Below are 17815 nucleotides of genomic sequence, written 5' to 3'. Positions count from 1 at the left end.
GTAACCAGCCGTTACATAACAGTTACTATCTTCGACATGATAAAGAGAAGGTACAATACCTATGACACGTTCTCCAACTGTCGGAGTGCTGTCACGACATTTAACAAGTTTTGCCGGTGATACTAGTAAAAAGAATGTTGACGCTTTGTTGTTCTTTATTACCGTCCACCCATCCATGAGGTATATGCGTTTTATATTTACAGCTTAAAAAGCACAAACAAGATGTGTCGGGGAGAGGGGGGGGGGGGGCACACAAGTAAAGCGGCCCTGAAGTGGAGATACCGAGGCTGAGTTTGCTCGGTTGTCACCAACCTACTTTCCGGATAACAAAAATATACAACTGCCCTGTGCTTGTGTAACTCTGAGAGCAAGAATAGTTTCCTATCATGACATCCGAAACCAAGCGGATTTGATGAATGCACGTCAAATGAATTACGTTTTCATAGGAGCTGCAGACAATCCGTGACTCCTCCTGACTGTGTCATAATTTACCAGATGTCAGAAAAAAGGGCTGACCTACCTGACAGTGAATAGACCATGGTCCATTCTCTCATATATGGTCAGAATGAGACAGGATAATTCCCAATGGCACATCATCATCCATCGGCGATTTGTTTTCCGCTGAACACAAACGCATGTTTTGAGTTTTTTTTTTTTTTTTTTTTTTTTTTAAAAAAAAAATCATTGACATGAATTTTGGTCGGCAGCATCTCCTATGTTTCCTCTCTGACTTGCTCATTTAGCTAATAAGGACCAAATTCTCTCAGGTTCGCGATAATGTTATAGCTTTTTGGTGACAGCAAGTATCCTCTATATGAAGTTTTATATCCCGGGAGTCGGAGGTCGTTTTTTCACTACATTTCAATACGGTTAATGCCCGGCCATGAGCATGAACTTTACAAGAACCTGATGAGCGTGCGATGAAATACACGACGGCCAGCAGATAAAGGCATTTGCCGAGTTCAAATATATCATTTGGAGACCGACTGTCACAACAATTAGAAGCGGAGTCCTTCCCAGACTGCTTGATTTGACTGATGGAGGGTGGAGCACCAGACTGCACCAAGTAGGATGCAGCTGGTCTTATCGATTCGATGCATCATTTTTCTATGATGACATCAATATATATACGGATGAACGGATAACATTTTATGTCAAAAAATCGAACCATCCTATTACCTTTTGCATAATACATTTATTCGATACAACCTCGGCGATCTAAAGAAGAATGAGTTTATGCTGCTGAAAAAGAAGATGTCAACATTTGACAGCATGAGTCTAATTTTTTTCCCTCTTTTCTTTTCGGGTCCAAGATGGAAAAGGAGGCAGCAGCAAAAAGGAGACTATGATGCGCTGTGTACCACATTGCCTCAATTGTACGCCTTGCGCGTGCTCTTTGTTGGGAAGTTTCGCACACCCAATAATAATCATCGTGGCAATAATAACAATAATAAAAAAAAGAGACCACTCTAGCTTTGCTCCCTTCCTTTCCTCACCCCCCTTTTTTTCTTCTCTGCTGTCCCTTTCTTCTCGCTCACCACTACATCGATTTCGACTGACGATTCATTCCTCACTCGATACGCTTTTTTAAAGAACTCCACCTGCTAATCATCAGGTGACAAACGGACAAAGTAAGCCATGGGCCTCATGCAAACTCCATCTCCAATACTTAGCCTTCTAGCAACCCCCTCAAAAAGAACAAAGTAGTGCGATACTCCCCTCCGTGATACCACCGAGAAGAAAGATAAAAACGAGAGACGCAGCGAAAAAAGAGAAAGAAGTAAAAAAAAAAGTTCAGTAACTGAAAAACTACCGACTACACGAACCCAAAGGGAAAAACGTCATTATTTTTTGTCGACGCTGTCTATATCATGGAACGTATTCCCGAAGACGAAGAGCAGCAACGACTGCCTCCACTTCCCTTTCTCACTAAGCCAGTTCATCCTTTTGAAGCGCCGTACAATAAACAACGTACACCGCTCGGATTGGCTCGACCGCAGCCGCAAGACCCACTAGCCATTCGGTTACAATCCTCACCCCATGGTATGAAGCAATCCTTACCGCCCAACCATCCCTTGGCTGGGTTAATGCATTCATCTCCGCCAAGTGCAGCCGCCCTGTATCAACAACAACAAATGAACCGCTTACATTATTATCATACCCGACCGCCCGTTTATGTCAGCAAACCTTCCTTTGGTTTGAAGGATTTTGAACTGCTCGATACTCTAGGTAAGCTTGCGATCCAACCAGGCTTCCCTCCAGTTCACTTGGTCGACCATGGAGGAGTCATAAATCCTGGTAACGAGGTTCAATAAGAATATCATCTCATCAACGTTGTGTATTATTTCATACGTAGGAACGGGTACCTTTGGTCGTGTGCACCTTACCAAATTCAAACAGACCAACAAATACTACGCTATGAAAGTGCTCAAGAAATCCGAAGTGATTCGATTAAAACAAGTCGAACATCTTTTGTCAGAAAAGCAAATATTAGCGTCCGTTCGTTTTCCCTTCATCGTGGATCTGTAAGTGGGGATCAAAAAATCATTTTCACGGGCATTTTGTCTGCATGGCGAACAGTAGAGGAACACGGCTCGGATCCGATTCGCTGATATTGATGAATGTTTTTTCTTTCAGATTTTGTACCTTTCAAGACGACGTGAATTTGTACATGTTATTAGAGTATGTGGTTGGTGGCGAGCTATTTTCGCATCTACGGCGCGCCGGTCGCTTTACGAACGATATGACTCGATTTTATGCTTCAGAAATCGTATTAGCCATTGAATATCTGCATTCAAAAGATATTATTTACCGAGATTTGAAGCCGGAGAACTTGCTCGTCGATCATCAAGGTCACATCAAAATTACCGATTTCGGATTCGCCAAAAAGGTGGTGGATCGGTAAGTGAACATGCATGTGAAAATTTTTGCCGTCGGAAACGGCATGGTATGATCCTTGGTTTCTGTGAAAGTGTTGTACTGATGGGCGCAATCACCTGTTGTCTGTAGAACATGGACATTGTGCGGTACCCCTGAATATCTGGCACCCGAAATTATTCAGAGTAAAGGTCACGGAAAGGCCGTCGATTGGTGGGCACTTGGCATCCTTATTTTTGAAATGCTGGCAGGGTAAGCTGGACAATGCTGGGAGTCTTGAAAAGAAAAAGCGTCATCACAGGACTGACCATCGACGATGCGGCACAGATACCCTCCTTTCTTTGACGACAATTCGTTTGGCATTTACGAAAAGATCCTTGCGGGCAAAGTACAATTTCCGGCCCATTTTGATCCACTGGCCAAGGATTTACTAAAGCGGCTGCTAGTGGGTGATCGAAGCAAACGATTAGGCAATCTCAAGGTAAGGATAAATCATGATCTCGGAGAAAAAAGACGTCTCCGCCTCGATCTATTTTCTTTTTTTCCACTGAATTAACGCTTTGAATTTTGTGTGACAGGGAGGCTCGGAGGATGTGAAACGGCACAAATGGTTTAGAGGTGTTGACTGGCTAGGTTTACTGGACAAGAACGTGCTGGTAAGTCAAGAATTGGTTGCCACACGGCGATGTATAGGTGATTGATTGTATGTAAAATGGTTACTGGTTAGGCACCGATTGTTCCGCCTTATCATCATCCTGGTGATACCGGTAATTTTGAAAAATATCCAGAAACTGTGGAGATCGAGACCGATGTTCACACGGGCGAGGATCCGTACAAGCATTTGTTTGTGGATTTTTCATCTTGATCTTGTTCCTTTTTCTTGGTGCTTCCTTCTTTTACTGCGCATGCGCTCGTTTCTGTCAACTTTTTGTCTCGTCGTCTTCCCTTCAATCCTCCTGGCGCTCTCTTTCTTTTATCTCCAAAGACACATTACTGTTTTTTATTATCGTTCTTTTACTTCTCCTTTTCTATCAGCACGAACTCATAAAAAATTGGCAAGAGCAAAAAAAACCAACAACCGCCAAAGCCTAGTATCACCCCAAAAAATAATACTGTTTCCATTTCATTCTCTTTGACTTCCCTCGCCCTTTTTTTCCTTTCCCCGTTTCTCAGCATGGATTCATCCTGGTTTTTCTTTTTCCTTTTCCTTCTTTTTCTCATTCGTTATAGTTCATAAATACACATATACCACTCTCTTCTTCTTCTTCTTCTTCTCCATGGTAATTTAAAGGAACAATCTTTCATGTATTTAGCATATCGGACTACAGCAGACCCAATCCGGAGATAAACGATCAACTAGTGTCATGAGACGGTAAATACAAACGGCATGCCATCACTTAACCCAAAAGTTCCGCTTCTTAATGATATGAAAGACTGGATTATCGTCATTACTGGGTCCACTCTCAACCAGCAATGAGAATTTCAAAAAAATATATGGACTACATGCATAAGCTATAGGGTGACGCCATGCATCGCGAGGGACTAATTTTACTGTGTCAATGCGGGCGTAGATTTCGATTTTAGAGATTGGATTATTGCGGGAACTCGTGTTATTTTTCTTATACAAAATATAGTCTACATTAGGTTTTTTCAAGGGATCATTGTAACTTTAGAATAGTACTTCCATTGCGGAGGATTCTTTTTTCTTTCTCTATGACGGTGCATCGACAATGCCGCCATACCGTTGGGATAACACTTGTCGCACGTCCGGAGTCAATGCAGACACGACCGCTTGCCATTGTTCCTCTGGCATCAAGTTTTTATACCCCATTAGGATCTAACAAGACGTGAATATTTTCATTTTTCTTATTTTTCTCAAGTCTGATGTATCGTCGTTTTACCTCGTTGAATTGTTTGAATAATGGAGGCGTGGGCAACTGCCATTGTCCTATAATTTTCATGAGGACAATAATGTCCTACATTTGCCAACGCATACATCGTATCAGTAAGGGTGTTTTTATCGTCCGTCAAATAACCCACCTGGATGCCCGCTTCCGGGTTGGCTTTAATTAATTCACAAAATCCTTGAAAGGCTGAGTCCTTTTCGCCATTTTCTCGTACTGTAAATGATACGGCCAGCCACGGTTTGATAAATTGTGGCAAATGGGCGGCTACAATGCTGGGACAGGCTAATCCAAGTCTTCCAATTGTGATCATTGCGTTTTCACGTAATGAATTTGGGATCTCGGGAGCAACCAGTAAAGGAAACAATCGTTCAAGAAGTGGCTTCACAAATGGTTCCATATCAGCCAGCCATCGTATCGCAATTTCGCCGGCGGCCCAAATGGCATTGTTGCATACGGAAACATTTTGAAAATTGGGTCCAACTTGCTGCAGAAGTTCCGTAAGAAAAGCAGGTAGATAAGATCGAAGTCGTTCAAAACAAGCGATGGCCAAATCGCCAATCAAAGCATATGTTGACTGCAGCACTTCCGTGACGGGGTCCTACGCATACAAGTACCATAATTAGGTGATCAACAGAAAAATGACGGACGGACATATCGGCAAATGGGATGATAGTTTACATGTATACAGACGGCTAAAAGGGACAGGATGGGTGGATCGGATTTTGCGACCAGAGGATCGACTTCAGCCCCCATGCCTTGAACCATGCCCGACAATAGATCCAGGGCAACGACCATGAATCCAACATCGGGCGGTTCCATCATGTGCGGTTGTTGATCAGCAAGGTACGTTTCGTGCAGAGTTGATGCGACCAGTTTGACACATCTTGTAAACACCGGCTCTGCAAAAAGAGCAAATCCAGTGCCCAAGGCTGCGGTGATTGAGGAGAGGCACTAAACGCAAGGTTCGCATATCATTACATTCACTCTTTAGCTTCATTTTTATGCATACCTCAAGCAAGGGAAATAAATCAGTATCTTGATCCGAGAGATCGTTCCATTTGGCAATTAGGGGTGGCATCATGAGGGACAAACATCGTGGGTGATTGAGAGCTGAGCCGACGGATTCTGCCAGGGTGCCGAGAGCATCATACAGGATTAGCAGATTTTTATGTTGATACATTCGAAAAGCGGTGGTCAAATTCACCAGAATAGGTTCGAGATACGGCACCAACTCAAGCGTCGCTTCTTCCTCCAACATGGCAAAAGCAGAGCAAGCAGCTTCTTGCACGCGCTTATTTTTATCCAACATGCGTTGTAATAAACTGTACAATACAGGTTCGAAGAACGTCCCGCGTCCTTCAGGAGTAACACATTGATCGACGCACCAGCGTGAAAAGCGACCAATGGCCCAGCAAGTAATCGATCGAATGAGAGGCTGTTAAAGGACCGTCAATTGGAATAAAAAACAATAGGTTACACTGGATGCTTCCTTTATCATCATCGAATAATTGTCTTACCTTGGTATCATTAAGACTCTGGAGAAGATAAGGCATTAACTGCGGCAAATGAGGCGCAATCGTATCCACTCCTCCTAAAACATTCCAAAACCAATTTTTTCCCCGAAAATGAGAAAAAAGGAAATACAAGGAAGATCAGAACCGTCCTTATGGAGGAGGCAGTCAATGTGAATCATTCCACTGGTTCTACTCTGCTTACCTTCAGCCGCGGCACCCAATGCAAGAATGCCACTTTCTCTTTCTTTCCAATCTTGACTGAAGAGATTTTGATTAAGCAAGGGTAACAAGATGTGGACAACTTTGTCTTTGTAAGTGGAGGTGAGCACATCCAATGCCGCAGCACTGCATTTACGGAGTGTCCATTCCGAGAAAAATTCATCATCTTCCAAATCGTCATCATCATCCTCGTCGTCTTCATCCTCTTCATCCAAGGATTCGTCATCACTCATATCCGAAGTAATGTCATCTTCAGTTTCGCCGGCTTTCAATTCATCTTTGGTCTTATTTTCCTTTTTACTCTGGGTATCTCGTTTCGCCTGACCGTGCTTATACCGATAAAACCGTGGTTTGATGGATTGTTCATCATCTGCCACGTGAGCATCTTCTTCATCACCACTGAACATCAACAGATCCATTTCCGAATACACCATGCGTTTCAGTAGCACAGGTACAATGCGGTCCAGATAAGGTAAGAGCCGATCGTGAAAGTCGCGCACATTGACAAACTGGAGCCAAAAATCGCAGGCTTCCAGTGCGACTTGTTCATTGTCATCCTGGGTGCAATACAGCATGTATTCGACGATGGAGGGAAGCGAAGGGGCTAGTTTGTCAGGACGAGCCTCAAGCACCATGACGAGCGATCGACATATTTCTTGACGTACTTCGGCATTCTCGTCGGTGGCTCGAGCAAACAATCCAGCCAAGAATTGATCCATATGGGTCATGAGCGACTGTGACCGCAGCAAAACAAATTGACTGGTGGCTGCCATGGCTTGTACTCGCAACCTGGGATCGGGGTTGTGGAAAAAGGTGATGAATTTAGGTATCATGTAATTCAGTGGACGATCGCCTTCAATCTCTTGGTCCAGATCGCGGGCAGCGTCTTCACACACCTTGCCCAACGTATCAAAAGCCATCTAAAATGCACGTATAAAAACGTCATGTTATCATGTGCTCTTTCTTTTTTTCTTTCTTTCAATATGACGCACACACCATCCGCATCCGTATCCGCATTGCATCCCCCATTCCTGCGCGCACTTTTCCTTTCCCAGTAACTCGCATCGGCCTAACCCCATGCTTCTTCATGACTTTTACCTCTACTGTGACTGGATCAGGACTGTCAAGCTTTTCCATGAGGATACGTAAAATGTCGGGCCAGTTGTGTACCTGGCCTCGAGTGACAATGGCCGTAATGACAGAACCCACGGTTTTTCGGATATTGACATCGGGATCGGGTTGGTGAAGAGCTTCGATGCAGGATGTTTTGATATAATCGAGGACATGCAAGGGAATAGTATTGAAAAACGATCGGATATTGTTTTTTAGAGTAAGTCCGGCAATGGCCCGTGTATACGATTCTTCTTGAGGCATTTTGGTCAGGATGTAGACAAGATACGAGTTATAATCCGGAATTTCATTGAACGAAGCCAGTTTCTATGTTCACATCAATACAACTCTTTTTGAGAACCAAACTTTTTTGCTCTGTTTTGCTTGTTTCTGGCATGTCCTTTGTAGCAAAAAAGTAGAAGCATTGGGTTGCCAGAGGTGCAAGCGTAGAAAAGATAAGAAAACAAGCAAAAAAGATGTACATGTAACAAAAAGGGCCAAAAAAAAGAAGAAACAGAAATAGACATAAAGCTACTGGAAGCTTACTTGTTGAACTAAAGCTTGGTCTCGACCCTCGGGCTGAATGGCTCCACGAAGAAGAATGAGCAATTCGCGTAAGCCCTGTTGCTGTGGCTGCCAATGGGCCATGGTGCGATCAGACAGTTAATGAGAAAAAACAAGAAAACGCCAGGCTATTGAAAAAGAGTGCAACAAAAGAAGACTGCAATAAGAGTCAAGAAGCGAAAAAAAAGATATACAAAAGTGTACAATAAAATATGTAAAAAAAAGGACAAGGAACACAAGAAATCAAAACCGAGAAGCAGCTAAAAAAGCAATCAAGCAACGGTCGTTTCTTCGTATCTCCACCCCCGCCTCCCCCCCTTTTTTTAGCCTTTGTGTTTGTTTCGGTGCTTGCCATGGTACCCTCACTTTTTTTTGTGGTCATTCCGTTGGACGAAATGGGGAATGATGAAGGTCCTTTCCCACTTTTGTTCACCGCCCCGTGACAATCCACGATTACGTGCAACTTAGAAATTGCAATCCCTCAATTGACTTGCTTTGTGAGATGTGCAGTCAACAAAAAAACAGTCGTTGTCTTTCACTTTCCAAACTCAAAACAATATTTTTCTCTTATCGGCTTTGACTGCTGAGAACGTGCTTTGCAGTTGTGTTTGTGCTTTGCATCTGCGTCGTATGAGACACGAAAAAAACAATGCCCTCCCAACACACAGCCCTGACGTCATACAGAAGAACGGTGGCCGCTTGCTGCTCAATCTTTTTGTGTATCGTCACTCAAACACGCTTTGTCACACAAAGTGACACATAACCTTCTTTCCTCTTGCACTTGACCAACGCCAATAGCAACGGTGACATGATAAGCAGCCTCTTCGTAAAATTCTTTGTTGCCCTCAGTTAAAATGCTATGACAGCAAGATATCAGATTCATCGCTGCCGTGGAGTCGACCAAATTACAAATAAACCCTATATTGTTTCCATGCAAACAGCCCGCCAAAATCGACTAAGCAAATAGAAATTTTTAACACAAAGGATAGCAGCAACCAGTATTCAAGTCTCATAACATGAGCTACAGTACGGCGAAAATGCATTGGGAATAACCAAGATTTAAGAGATCCAGCATTACAAAGCAGGCTATGAGCTGAGATTCAAGTGACATGGCGCACAGACATAGACCATTTCAGATATCCGCTGCTGTGGTCTATTTATAACAAGAACCTCAAAGACGGCATTTAATTTGGTATGGATTTATTTATTTTTTTTATGCTAAATTTTGCGATTTACAAAGATGCATTGAATTCTGAACATCGCGCTAATAAGACAGAAAATGCAAGGTGATCTTTTCCTTACTCTACAGGAATACGGACTGCCTTTTGGATATCTTCTTGTCGTTTAGGGACGGTCACCTTGAGAACACCATCTTCGTATTTGGCTTTGATAGCATCCGCTTGGATACGAGAGGGTAAAGTGAATGCCCTTTGGAAGGAACCGGTCACACGTTCATTGGTCCACCATTGTTGCTGAGGGTGGGCTACCTCGGTAGATGTCGTTGCCTTTGCAGGCACATTTGCTCCAGATGTACCTTCCGTTGCGGTTGCGGTTGCTGATGCTGCGGAAGTTTCGGAAGTGGCGGATGTGGCGGACGCTGTTGCCTCGGTTGTGGGTTCGGACGATTCGGCCTTATGCTGGTCAATCTTGCCACGCAGGACCAAGGTGTGCTCATCGGCCATTTCGATTTCGATGTCTTGCTTCTTCACACCAGGTAATTCAGCATGTAGTTCATAAGCTTCAGGAGTTTCTCGGATATCCGTTGCTGGATACCGCATTAGCGGAGCGTAAGCGGATCGTCGAGCCACATTGAAGATGGGTTCGTCGAACATTGAGAAGGCACGTTGCATGTCGCGGAAAGCTTCAGAAAATAGTCGCTGAGAAAGAGCCATGATAGTTTGTGTGTATTATTGAAAAAGTAAATCTAAAGATATTGTCCTGCCCTTCGTTGCTGTTGTCCTTTTATAATAGAGACAGCCCTCCTTATGCATACCGTGATTTTTTGACTCACTTTTTGCTCGAATTTTCCGGCATTTGCTCGTCCCTTGATATCAGCGGTAATTCAATCTCCGTCAGAAACATCATGCTTGTAATTTCATTGGTTAATTCCCCTGCTATCTGCACTCATTTGGGATGGCTCCGATTTCCGCAGCATTACATTTTTCCAACCAACCACACACCTTTACAAGTTTCCTTATCAATCCACGGTTTCCGGTTCTTTCTCGTGACCGCCAGTTCCTGCCTTTTATGTTCTCTGCAAATTACCGGTTAATTGTCTAGAAGGTTCCCAACAATGCAAATAGTGTGAAAATTGACCAATAGCTGGTGGAAAGGTGTGCCCTTGCCGGCTGCTCTACCTGCATTGCCCCAAGTCGAACACTGGACCTGAACGGACATTAACTCATTGTGAGCTAGTTGGAATATTGTAGGACAAATGGGATATGGTGATCGGGTGTCTTTAATAAAAGTTTTCCAGTATAAGAATTATGAATGAAAACAAAGAGAATGATTATACAAATAACAAGGAACCGCTAGATTTCAGCAATGTACTTTCCAGATCTGACAGACGTTTGTACTTCCATTATTTTAGCCCATAGAATCAAGTTATCCTCCCCTTTGGTTATCTGCACTGAAGAAAACAGTTGCTGCTTGGCTTCAAAACGGATGGCTAATGGATGGGGTGATCCTCTTGATTTGGTAGTAAATCTTGCCTTGAGCACCGATTCCTCGTCACCGTCGAGCTTCCCGATAGGCCACACCATGCATTGCTGCTCGACGAGCCATTCACCAGCAGGAATACTCTGAGCATTTTCGACATCGCTGGTGACGGTTGTCATCAATGTGATGTTCTCGAGTTGCAACGCCTTGTTCTTGGCTCTAAATTTCACCAAAAGACGGGATTGATCGTCATCGCACTTCCACATTGGTTTAACAATCAGAGGGACGTCGTTGACATTGTTTACTAGATATTTCATGCACATCACCGGAATGTCACCGGCGAGATGGAACATGTTTGTATTCAGGCGATACACATCCGTGTAACCCTCCAGTAATGTCACATAATTGGCGTTGGGGCTGATTTGACTAATCATATCCACATTGTCGAGTCGGAAGCACACGGGCGATGCGCTTTCGGACGGTCCCTGATACGTCAGATAAACTTCACCCCAAACTGCGGCTTTTGTTATTTCGCCTTTCTGAAGGACGGCATGCACGGTTTCTGTGATGCGGACTTTGACCTGCGGCAACTCGCCTGTAAAATCGACCGTTTTCTCGCTCGCTCCGCTCGCGTTGACGAGGTTGGAATCGAAATCATCCTCAAATGGCGATACTACCGGAGGTTCCTCCACGTGAGTCGGCAATGGTGTCAACGTATCAGGAGAAGGTGTAGCGTTATGAGGCTGATCCTGTTCTTTTTCCATCACTGGATTCAAAAGTTGCATAGATCGCATGTTCCTAGGTAAGAATAATAAGATGAGTGAGCACCTTTCACACATCAGCATTTCCATTTGACAGCTTACTCTCTTCGACCGCGTGGACGCTTAGGTGTAGATGTCTTTTTCTACAAACAAAGGAGAATATGAGTACATTGGTGTGAAGATGATATGGTGACTGTAACTATAGGAACCTCTTTCAGCAACGATGCTACGCGCGTAAGGGCCACAGCGGCATGTGACGCATCTTCTTCCTTGACCGTTTCATTTTTGATGTCCACCTTTAGTCGTCCGTTGGCCATCATACTATCCACTTTCTTTTTTAGCGATCACTTGTTTCCTCCATAAGCTGAATTTCAATATTACCTGCTACTGTCTGACTCTTCACCATCGTGCAATTGGGACAAAGATGCAATATCCGGCCAAGCCGCACGATCAGGGGGAGGAATTGAATAGCCTTCCGCATCCACCAATACCTTGGGCTGTAGAAAAGCGCATCTAAGCATGAGGTATTGGCTCATTTTTCTTCCGTGTTTCCATCCAACTTACTGGTTGCTGCGATGTGCCGCTCATGAAACTTCCTGTAAAGCTGGGCGCTTTTCTTAGCGAAGGAGGCGTCAGCGACGTCGGCGAGGCGGGTGTATCGGCGTTTACAGGTGAATGCAAATCGCCGGATTGATTTTCGTAACTGAACGCATTGGAATGAATGCTGCTATTATCACCCATACTGCTAGCATGATTCGAATGGTATTCGTGAAATTCGGGAGCCATGGTATCTGCATTAACATAGCCTGAATCAGCCTTGGGTCGACGACGAATGGAGACCAACGTTGATAGAACTAAGACGCAGGTTCATACAGCATGTTAGTGGTGTTATTTTTCCAAAACCAAATGATCCAAACTGGTCTCTGCAAAGATCTCTTTACATTTTCGCTGTTTTTCCGGCTTTTTCAATGACTTGGTATTTTGGAAGCTTGATTCGGAGGTGCTCCGGGGTAAAGAGTCGGATACGTTGAAAGAATCGAACGATTTCATGGACCGAACGGTTTTCGATTGTGTCGATGCTTCAAGCATGGTGGCTTTGTTCATGAGGGCGGTGTGTGCTGTGCCGCAGAAAGAAATAATTTCATCCTGAACGTGGAAGTTGTTGATCGCTGTCAACGTATCACCTGCCATCTGGAATGGTTCAATGATTTTAAGCACTTAGTCAGCATGGAGTGGAGTTTTTTTTTTTTTTTTTTTTTTTTTTTGAAGAAATCGTACCTCGACGCGTTTGAGTAGTTGGTCGTTTTGCAAGGCTTCAAAGGCTGCCATGTACGATTGAAGAGCTTGCCATCGATAATTTTCTACTGCCTCGTATTTCTATTGTATAACTGATTTTAGGAATGGAACAGAAACAAAATTTTCATTATATTGCGCTTCCTGCACAAACTACACAATTTACTAGCACACTTACATACCTGAATGTAATCGGGTGCGGAACGTTTCCATTGAGTTTGAAGTGTGGAGAGATGTTGGGTGTGATCTGCTAGTTTTGATTCTGCATCTTGCTTCTTCTTGCTACCAGCTTTGTCTGCAGTATACTTTTGCTGTAAATAGACTGGTGAATGGAACTGTGGCACGAATCCGGGGACATAGAAGCATGGGGGGAAGCTTACTTTTGCAATTTTCATTTGTGCATCCTCATAATCTTTGACCAATTTTTGGAAATCCAGGTCCATCTAAAGGTCGCAACATCCAACGATTAATTACACCTCCTCAAAATGATTTTTAATTATGGGTGATCCAGTATTTCTTTTTTTTTTCTTTTTGTCCGGGATACTTACAGTTTTAATACTTGCATAATCTGGATTATTTTGAATGCACGACCGTAGCGGACGTTCAATAGTTTCCGTCATTTTAACCGCCATGTCGGCGTGGATGGTGGAAGTTTCGCTGAGTTCGTTTCGTAGCATATCCCACGCAGGGGCAAGACCTCTATCGAGAATTCATCGATGTTCGTGTCGTATATCCACCGATAGCCTTTCCTTGATGAACTTACCCAAAAGCTTCTTTATCAGGCACAAATACTCGCTTGGATAGTTTTGCCAAAGATTTCGCATACTGTTCTTCAACAAGGGCTCTAGAAAATCATTGTCAAACCTATTTAGGCTCTATTTCCTTGGCTTTTATTTTTCCCCCACCAATCCAAAGTATCCGCGTCAAAAAGAAAAATCGTACCTTTCTTTAAAATACTCGGCCAACTCGTCGTTGAGCTTAAATGAACTTCGCAATCGAGCTTGCATGGCTTCGATTCCGTGTTTGGGTCGGTCGGTCTATAAGAATTTCAAAGACGGTGATTGCCAAAAGTCAGAGATGATGAAGTGAACAAGGATGCAAGTGCTTCCATCGGTACCAAAAATGTCCTTAAATACGGACTTGTGTCGTCCATGAGATCGATGGTCATGATGCTGCAATACTATTTTTGGATATGCAGTGGGGTTGGCAGTAGAAGGCTATATACGAAAAGGAAAGCAAAAGAGAGACTCGAGTGGAAAACGCAAAAAAAGTCGGGAAATGGAGAAAACGGTGAGAAAGAAAAAATGAATGGGTGGGAGATGGTGCTAGATGAACCAACAACAATAATAATAACAATAAAAAATAAAAAAACTCGATGACTTCAGATTTCCGCCAAAAAAAGAGAAGGAATCAAGAAGGAGTGCAAGAATTTGATTGGTTAATCAACATATCAATAAAAAGCATGTTGTGAGACGTCCTCGTGTCAATATCGATATTTTTATCACTTGGCAGTTATGTTATATATAAAAATACAAAAATGATTCCATTTATCACACGCAATGTTCCAGATGAAGGAAGAGCAACACTGAGGATACGTTTTTATGTAATCTTCGACCCGCTTTTCCCCATCATTTCAACCCTAGCACACCCGATCCTCGTCAGCGGCGTTCTGCCGGAGTTGATATAAAAAGGGATCGACCGACATAGCCCTTTAGGCAGGAGCCATGACCACAAGACATCAAGCTTGCATCGAGGAGTCTAATTGACGGCTGATAATAGAATGGCAATGTACCAAAATGAGTACAAAACGATGATTCAACCCAGGTTAAAAATGAACAAGAGCTACCTTTGCAAGCATATGGGTTATTGACCCGGAATGACTCTCTCGTACGTTTATTTTTATTTTTTTCAAAGAAAGGTAACGAAATAAACTATAAAATTGGATTGTCCTATTTCATTCATTGAGCTTCATTTTTAATCGAGCCAAGCGGTCGGATCCATGGTAAGAAGTGATAAAGTTAGATAAACACTCTCCCCTCCGCTTCTTTTCCATTACAGTACGAAAAAAAGCCCCCTTTTTCCCCCGGATTTCCTTTTCTCCGGGTCATTGAATTTCTTTTCTTTTTTGATCTATCGCAAATGGATACGGTAGAGTTTAATTTATTTATTTGGCGCACAAACCTCGGCGACTGGAATTTCGAGAGTCCATGCCTGTGATTTGAGCAGACGGTTCTTCTACAGCCGAAGCTATCCGGTAACCTTGGGCTCGGTATTTCGATTGACTATAATGTAGGCTCAGCCGTCGCATTTTATCAATGACCGTTTTGGAATTTCGTCGTACACGTTGAAACGATATCCGTCGTTCGCGTTTTTCAAACTGGGTATAGTCATAATCCAGGAACTCCTCTTCCATGACCTGACGCCACTGAGCATTCTCGGTCACTGGTCGCTCCGCGTCAAAGCTTGTCATCCTCGGTTTGGATTGACGTCGTGATTGGATCAAATCGTCATTATCGGATTCAAGACGATCATTGGTATCTCTTTTTGGTATCTATGCATTCGTTCGTTAGAATTTGATATACAAATCAACACTATGCAAGCGGGAAAATCACTTACTTTATTACAGTGAGGCTGATACGGCGGCGTTACTTGCTTTAATTCAAGTCCTATCCAATCGAGATCGGCAAACCATGGATGCGCAAGAACTTGTTCAAAGCCTGATGCATAACAGCCTAGTCGATGGTAGGGTGATTTGTCCAGGAACTAGTAGTAGCGGAAAAAAAATAGTACAATAGGGTGCGGTTAGTAGCCCAAATTAATGACTTTTTTTTTTTTTTTCTGTTCAGTTGAACCTACTTGACTAATGCCATTGATCCCCTCGGGCGACACGGTTGCGTATGCATGATCGGGAAATAAAACGGGTTGATGAAGAATTTGACGTGTCAAATCTTCGGTAGAGACGCCTTTGAATGGACGCTTTTCAGCCCATCATTTTAAATTGAGAACATGGGAATAAAGATGCCTAAATGAGTACAAGCTTACCTTGCCAAAGAGAAGTTCGTATGCGACTACGCCCAAGCTCCACCAATCTACGGAAACAGAGTATCCCATGCGTCCCAGAGCTTCCGGAGCCATGTAAGCGTGGGATCCTGCCAGGGACCACTGTAATGTTTGCTTTTCATCAAATTGAATGGCCGTATTAAAATCGCTCACGTGCGCATTTCCCCTGGCATCAAGTAAAATATTTTCGGGTTTGATATCTCTGAAATAGAAAACATAAGTCCAATGAATAAGCTTGGAAAAAATAAAAGGCGATTCACTGCCGTCAGCAGTTGCCCAAGACCAGAGAAAGGGAGCACCTAGAATATGAATGTATACCTATGTGCAATGCGATGTTGGTGCAAGTAATTGAGGGCGAGAGCGATTTGGGCAATGTAAAAGCGGGCACGGGATTCTGAGAAAGGGCCCTCAGTCTGCAGAGCGGAATGAAGATCGCCACCAAGCATGAGATCAAGCGCCATGTACAGATTGGTCTCGTCCTGAAAAGCGTAGCGTAAATTGACAATGAGAGGATGGTCTATTGTTTCGAGTAGTCGTCGTTCGGACAGAATATGGTTCGTGGCTCGCTGGTGGATACATTTGTCTTTGTGAATATATTTAAGAGCAAATTGTCGACGCGTTTGTTTATGTCGAACAATGCGAACTTTGCCAAAAGCGCCTTCACCGATCACTTGCAATAACGAAAATTGATCAGGATGAAATCCTATAAAACCGTGTTGTCGATACACATCTTGATAAGAATATCTCCAGTGAAAGCGGCTCATTAAAGATATCAACTAGTACCTTTGATATCATTATCGCAAATAGGTCGTATTGTGATTTTCTGTTCGTCGTCGTCTAGGGTTTGTTTGCAGCATAGAGACCCCATAGTTTTTATCAATAACGATGCAAAACTCAATGAGTGAAATGTGCAATGAGTAGACACCTCAGAAGAAGCCAAGGTAAAGAAAATAACCAACAAATGCCACAAAGATAGAGAAAAGTAATCCGAAACCCTAAAAAAGATCAGACAGAATAAGAAAAAAAAAAAGAAGGAAAAGTGTCTGAACACTAAAATGGTTTCCCAAATTTTCGATGTGTTTGATCATGACTGCAACACGCGATATTTAACAAACAATAGGTTCAGACAGTAACAATCATGACCTTGCTATTCAATCTAAATAAAGCCTCATAAAATAACCCACCTTGACGGTTGTCGGTCATCTCATTTGTCCGTGTTAAAGCCTGACCCTTATTTTGCTTTCATTGTTTTTTTGTTCCTAGAATATGTTGCAGCATGAACTTTCCCATAGGAGACCCAAAACTTCCGATCCAACTTTCATACTCCATTTCGTATCACCTGAATCGCACAGTCTCATCCATCATTTCGTTGCGGCTCTGTGGTCCATTCAACTTATCGTCGATAAAACCTTATTTTTCTCCAATTACCGCCACTTTCTGTACGACATGGCAAGACCCAATCATTCGTTCCTTTGGATTTAATTGGAACGAACCACCAAAGCAAGGTCGATGGAGCTTACCGGCACGACGGTATGTTTTGTGTTCTTTTTTGTTTGCCAAAAGCACTTGTTTTTTGAGAAAGTATAAGTTGAGGCATTCTGAAACTCCAAATACGTCATCAGGACTTGAATTAGTATCGCTAATGAAATGGCTCCTCTATCACTTTCAAAGTGAACAAGTCGTATCGTACTGCTGATCGTACTGCTGAGATTGCTGCCTCAATCTAAATTCAAACATCGATCAGAGCAGCGTTCACCTGCACCTTCTCAGCCAGGCACTTCATCCCGCATCAATGTCCCGCCTATCTATTATTACGTTTTGACGATGGAATGAGGGCTATCCTTCCGTAGTC

The 17815-nt window shown here is 43.2% G+C and overlaps 5 protein-coding genes across 5 annotated transcripts; 1 reads left to right on the top strand and 4 right to left on the bottom strand.

The window, feature by feature from the left end:
• Positions 1-2045: 2045 nt before the first annotated feature.
• BYT42DRAFT_497976 (camp-dependent protein kinase 9) lies at positions 2046-3742 on the top strand (the record flags this gene model as incomplete). The annotated part of the gene is made up of 7 exons (XM_051564536.1): positions 2046-2229; positions 2357-2525; positions 2638-2901; positions 3010-3129; positions 3205-3358; positions 3456-3533; positions 3605-3742. The coding sequence occupies 7 exons, from the start codon at positions 2046-2048 to the stop codon at positions 3740-3742; spliced, it is 1107 nt and encodes a 368-aa protein (XP_051422358.1).
• An 846-nt stretch (positions 3743-4588) lies between these two features.
• BYT42DRAFT_546933 (armadillo-type protein) lies at positions 4589-8275 on the bottom strand (the record flags this gene model as incomplete). The annotated part of the gene is made up of 9 exons (XM_051565921.1): positions 4589-4714; positions 4779-4853; positions 4918-5382; positions 5463-5735; positions 5794-6219; positions 6302-6375; positions 6501-7437; positions 7616-7954; positions 8174-8275. 9 exons carry the CDS (start codon positions 8273-8275, stop codon positions 4589-4591), a joined length of 2817 nt encoding a protein of 938 aa, XP_051422357.1.
• Positions 8276-8897: 622 nt separating this feature from the next.
• Positions 8898-10083, bottom strand: BYT42DRAFT_615000 (HSP20-like chaperone; the record flags this gene model as incomplete). The annotated part of the gene is made up of 2 exons (XM_051571913.1): positions 8898-9048; positions 9494-10083. 2 exons carry the CDS (start codon positions 10081-10083, stop codon positions 8898-8900), a joined length of 741 nt encoding a protein of 246 aa, XP_051422356.1.
• Positions 10084-10613: 530 nt separating this feature from the next.
• BYT42DRAFT_573864 (Muniscin C-terminal mu homology domain-containing protein) lies at positions 10614-14314 on the bottom strand. The gene is made up of 13 exons (XM_051568773.1): positions 14021-14314; positions 13846-13940; positions 13667-13747; positions 13452-13602; positions 13284-13346; positions 13086-13214; positions 12889-12987; positions 12552-12801; positions 12175-12464; positions 11992-12107; positions 11820-11931; positions 11713-11753; positions 10614-11647 (listed from the first exon to the last, which is right to left on the bottom strand). The coding sequence occupies exons 1-13, from the start codon at positions 14069-14071 to the stop codon at positions 10723-10725; spliced, it is 2403 nt and encodes an 800-aa protein (XP_051422355.1). The 5' UTR covers positions 14072-14314; the 3' UTR covers positions 10614-10722.
• Positions 14315-14828: 514 nt separating this feature from the next.
• On the bottom strand, positions 14829-17180 carry BYT42DRAFT_379018 (kinase-like domain-containing protein). The gene is made up of 7 exons (XM_051563302.1): positions 17148-17180; positions 16747-16958; positions 16282-16666; positions 15946-16165; positions 15760-15879; positions 15520-15666; positions 14829-15454 (listed from the first exon to the last, which is right to left on the bottom strand). The coding sequence occupies exons 2-7, from the start codon at positions 16829-16831 to the stop codon at positions 15068-15070; spliced, it is 1344 nt and encodes a 447-aa protein (XP_051422354.1). The 5' UTR covers positions 16832-16958; positions 17148-17180; the 3' UTR covers positions 14829-15067.
• Positions 17181-17815: the final 635 nt, after the last annotated feature.

Source organism: Radiomyces spectabilis (assembly GCF_025331425.1).
Source record: "Radiomyces spectabilis strain NRRL 2753 chromosome Unknown BYT42scaffold_8, whole genome shotgun sequence".
Lineage (NCBI taxonomy): Eukaryota > Fungi > Mucoromycota > Mucoromycetes > Mucorales > Radiomycetaceae > Radiomyces > Radiomyces spectabilis.
The sequence above is the reverse complement of the archived record's forward strand: the minus strand, read 5'-3'. Positions and strand labels throughout refer to the sequence as shown.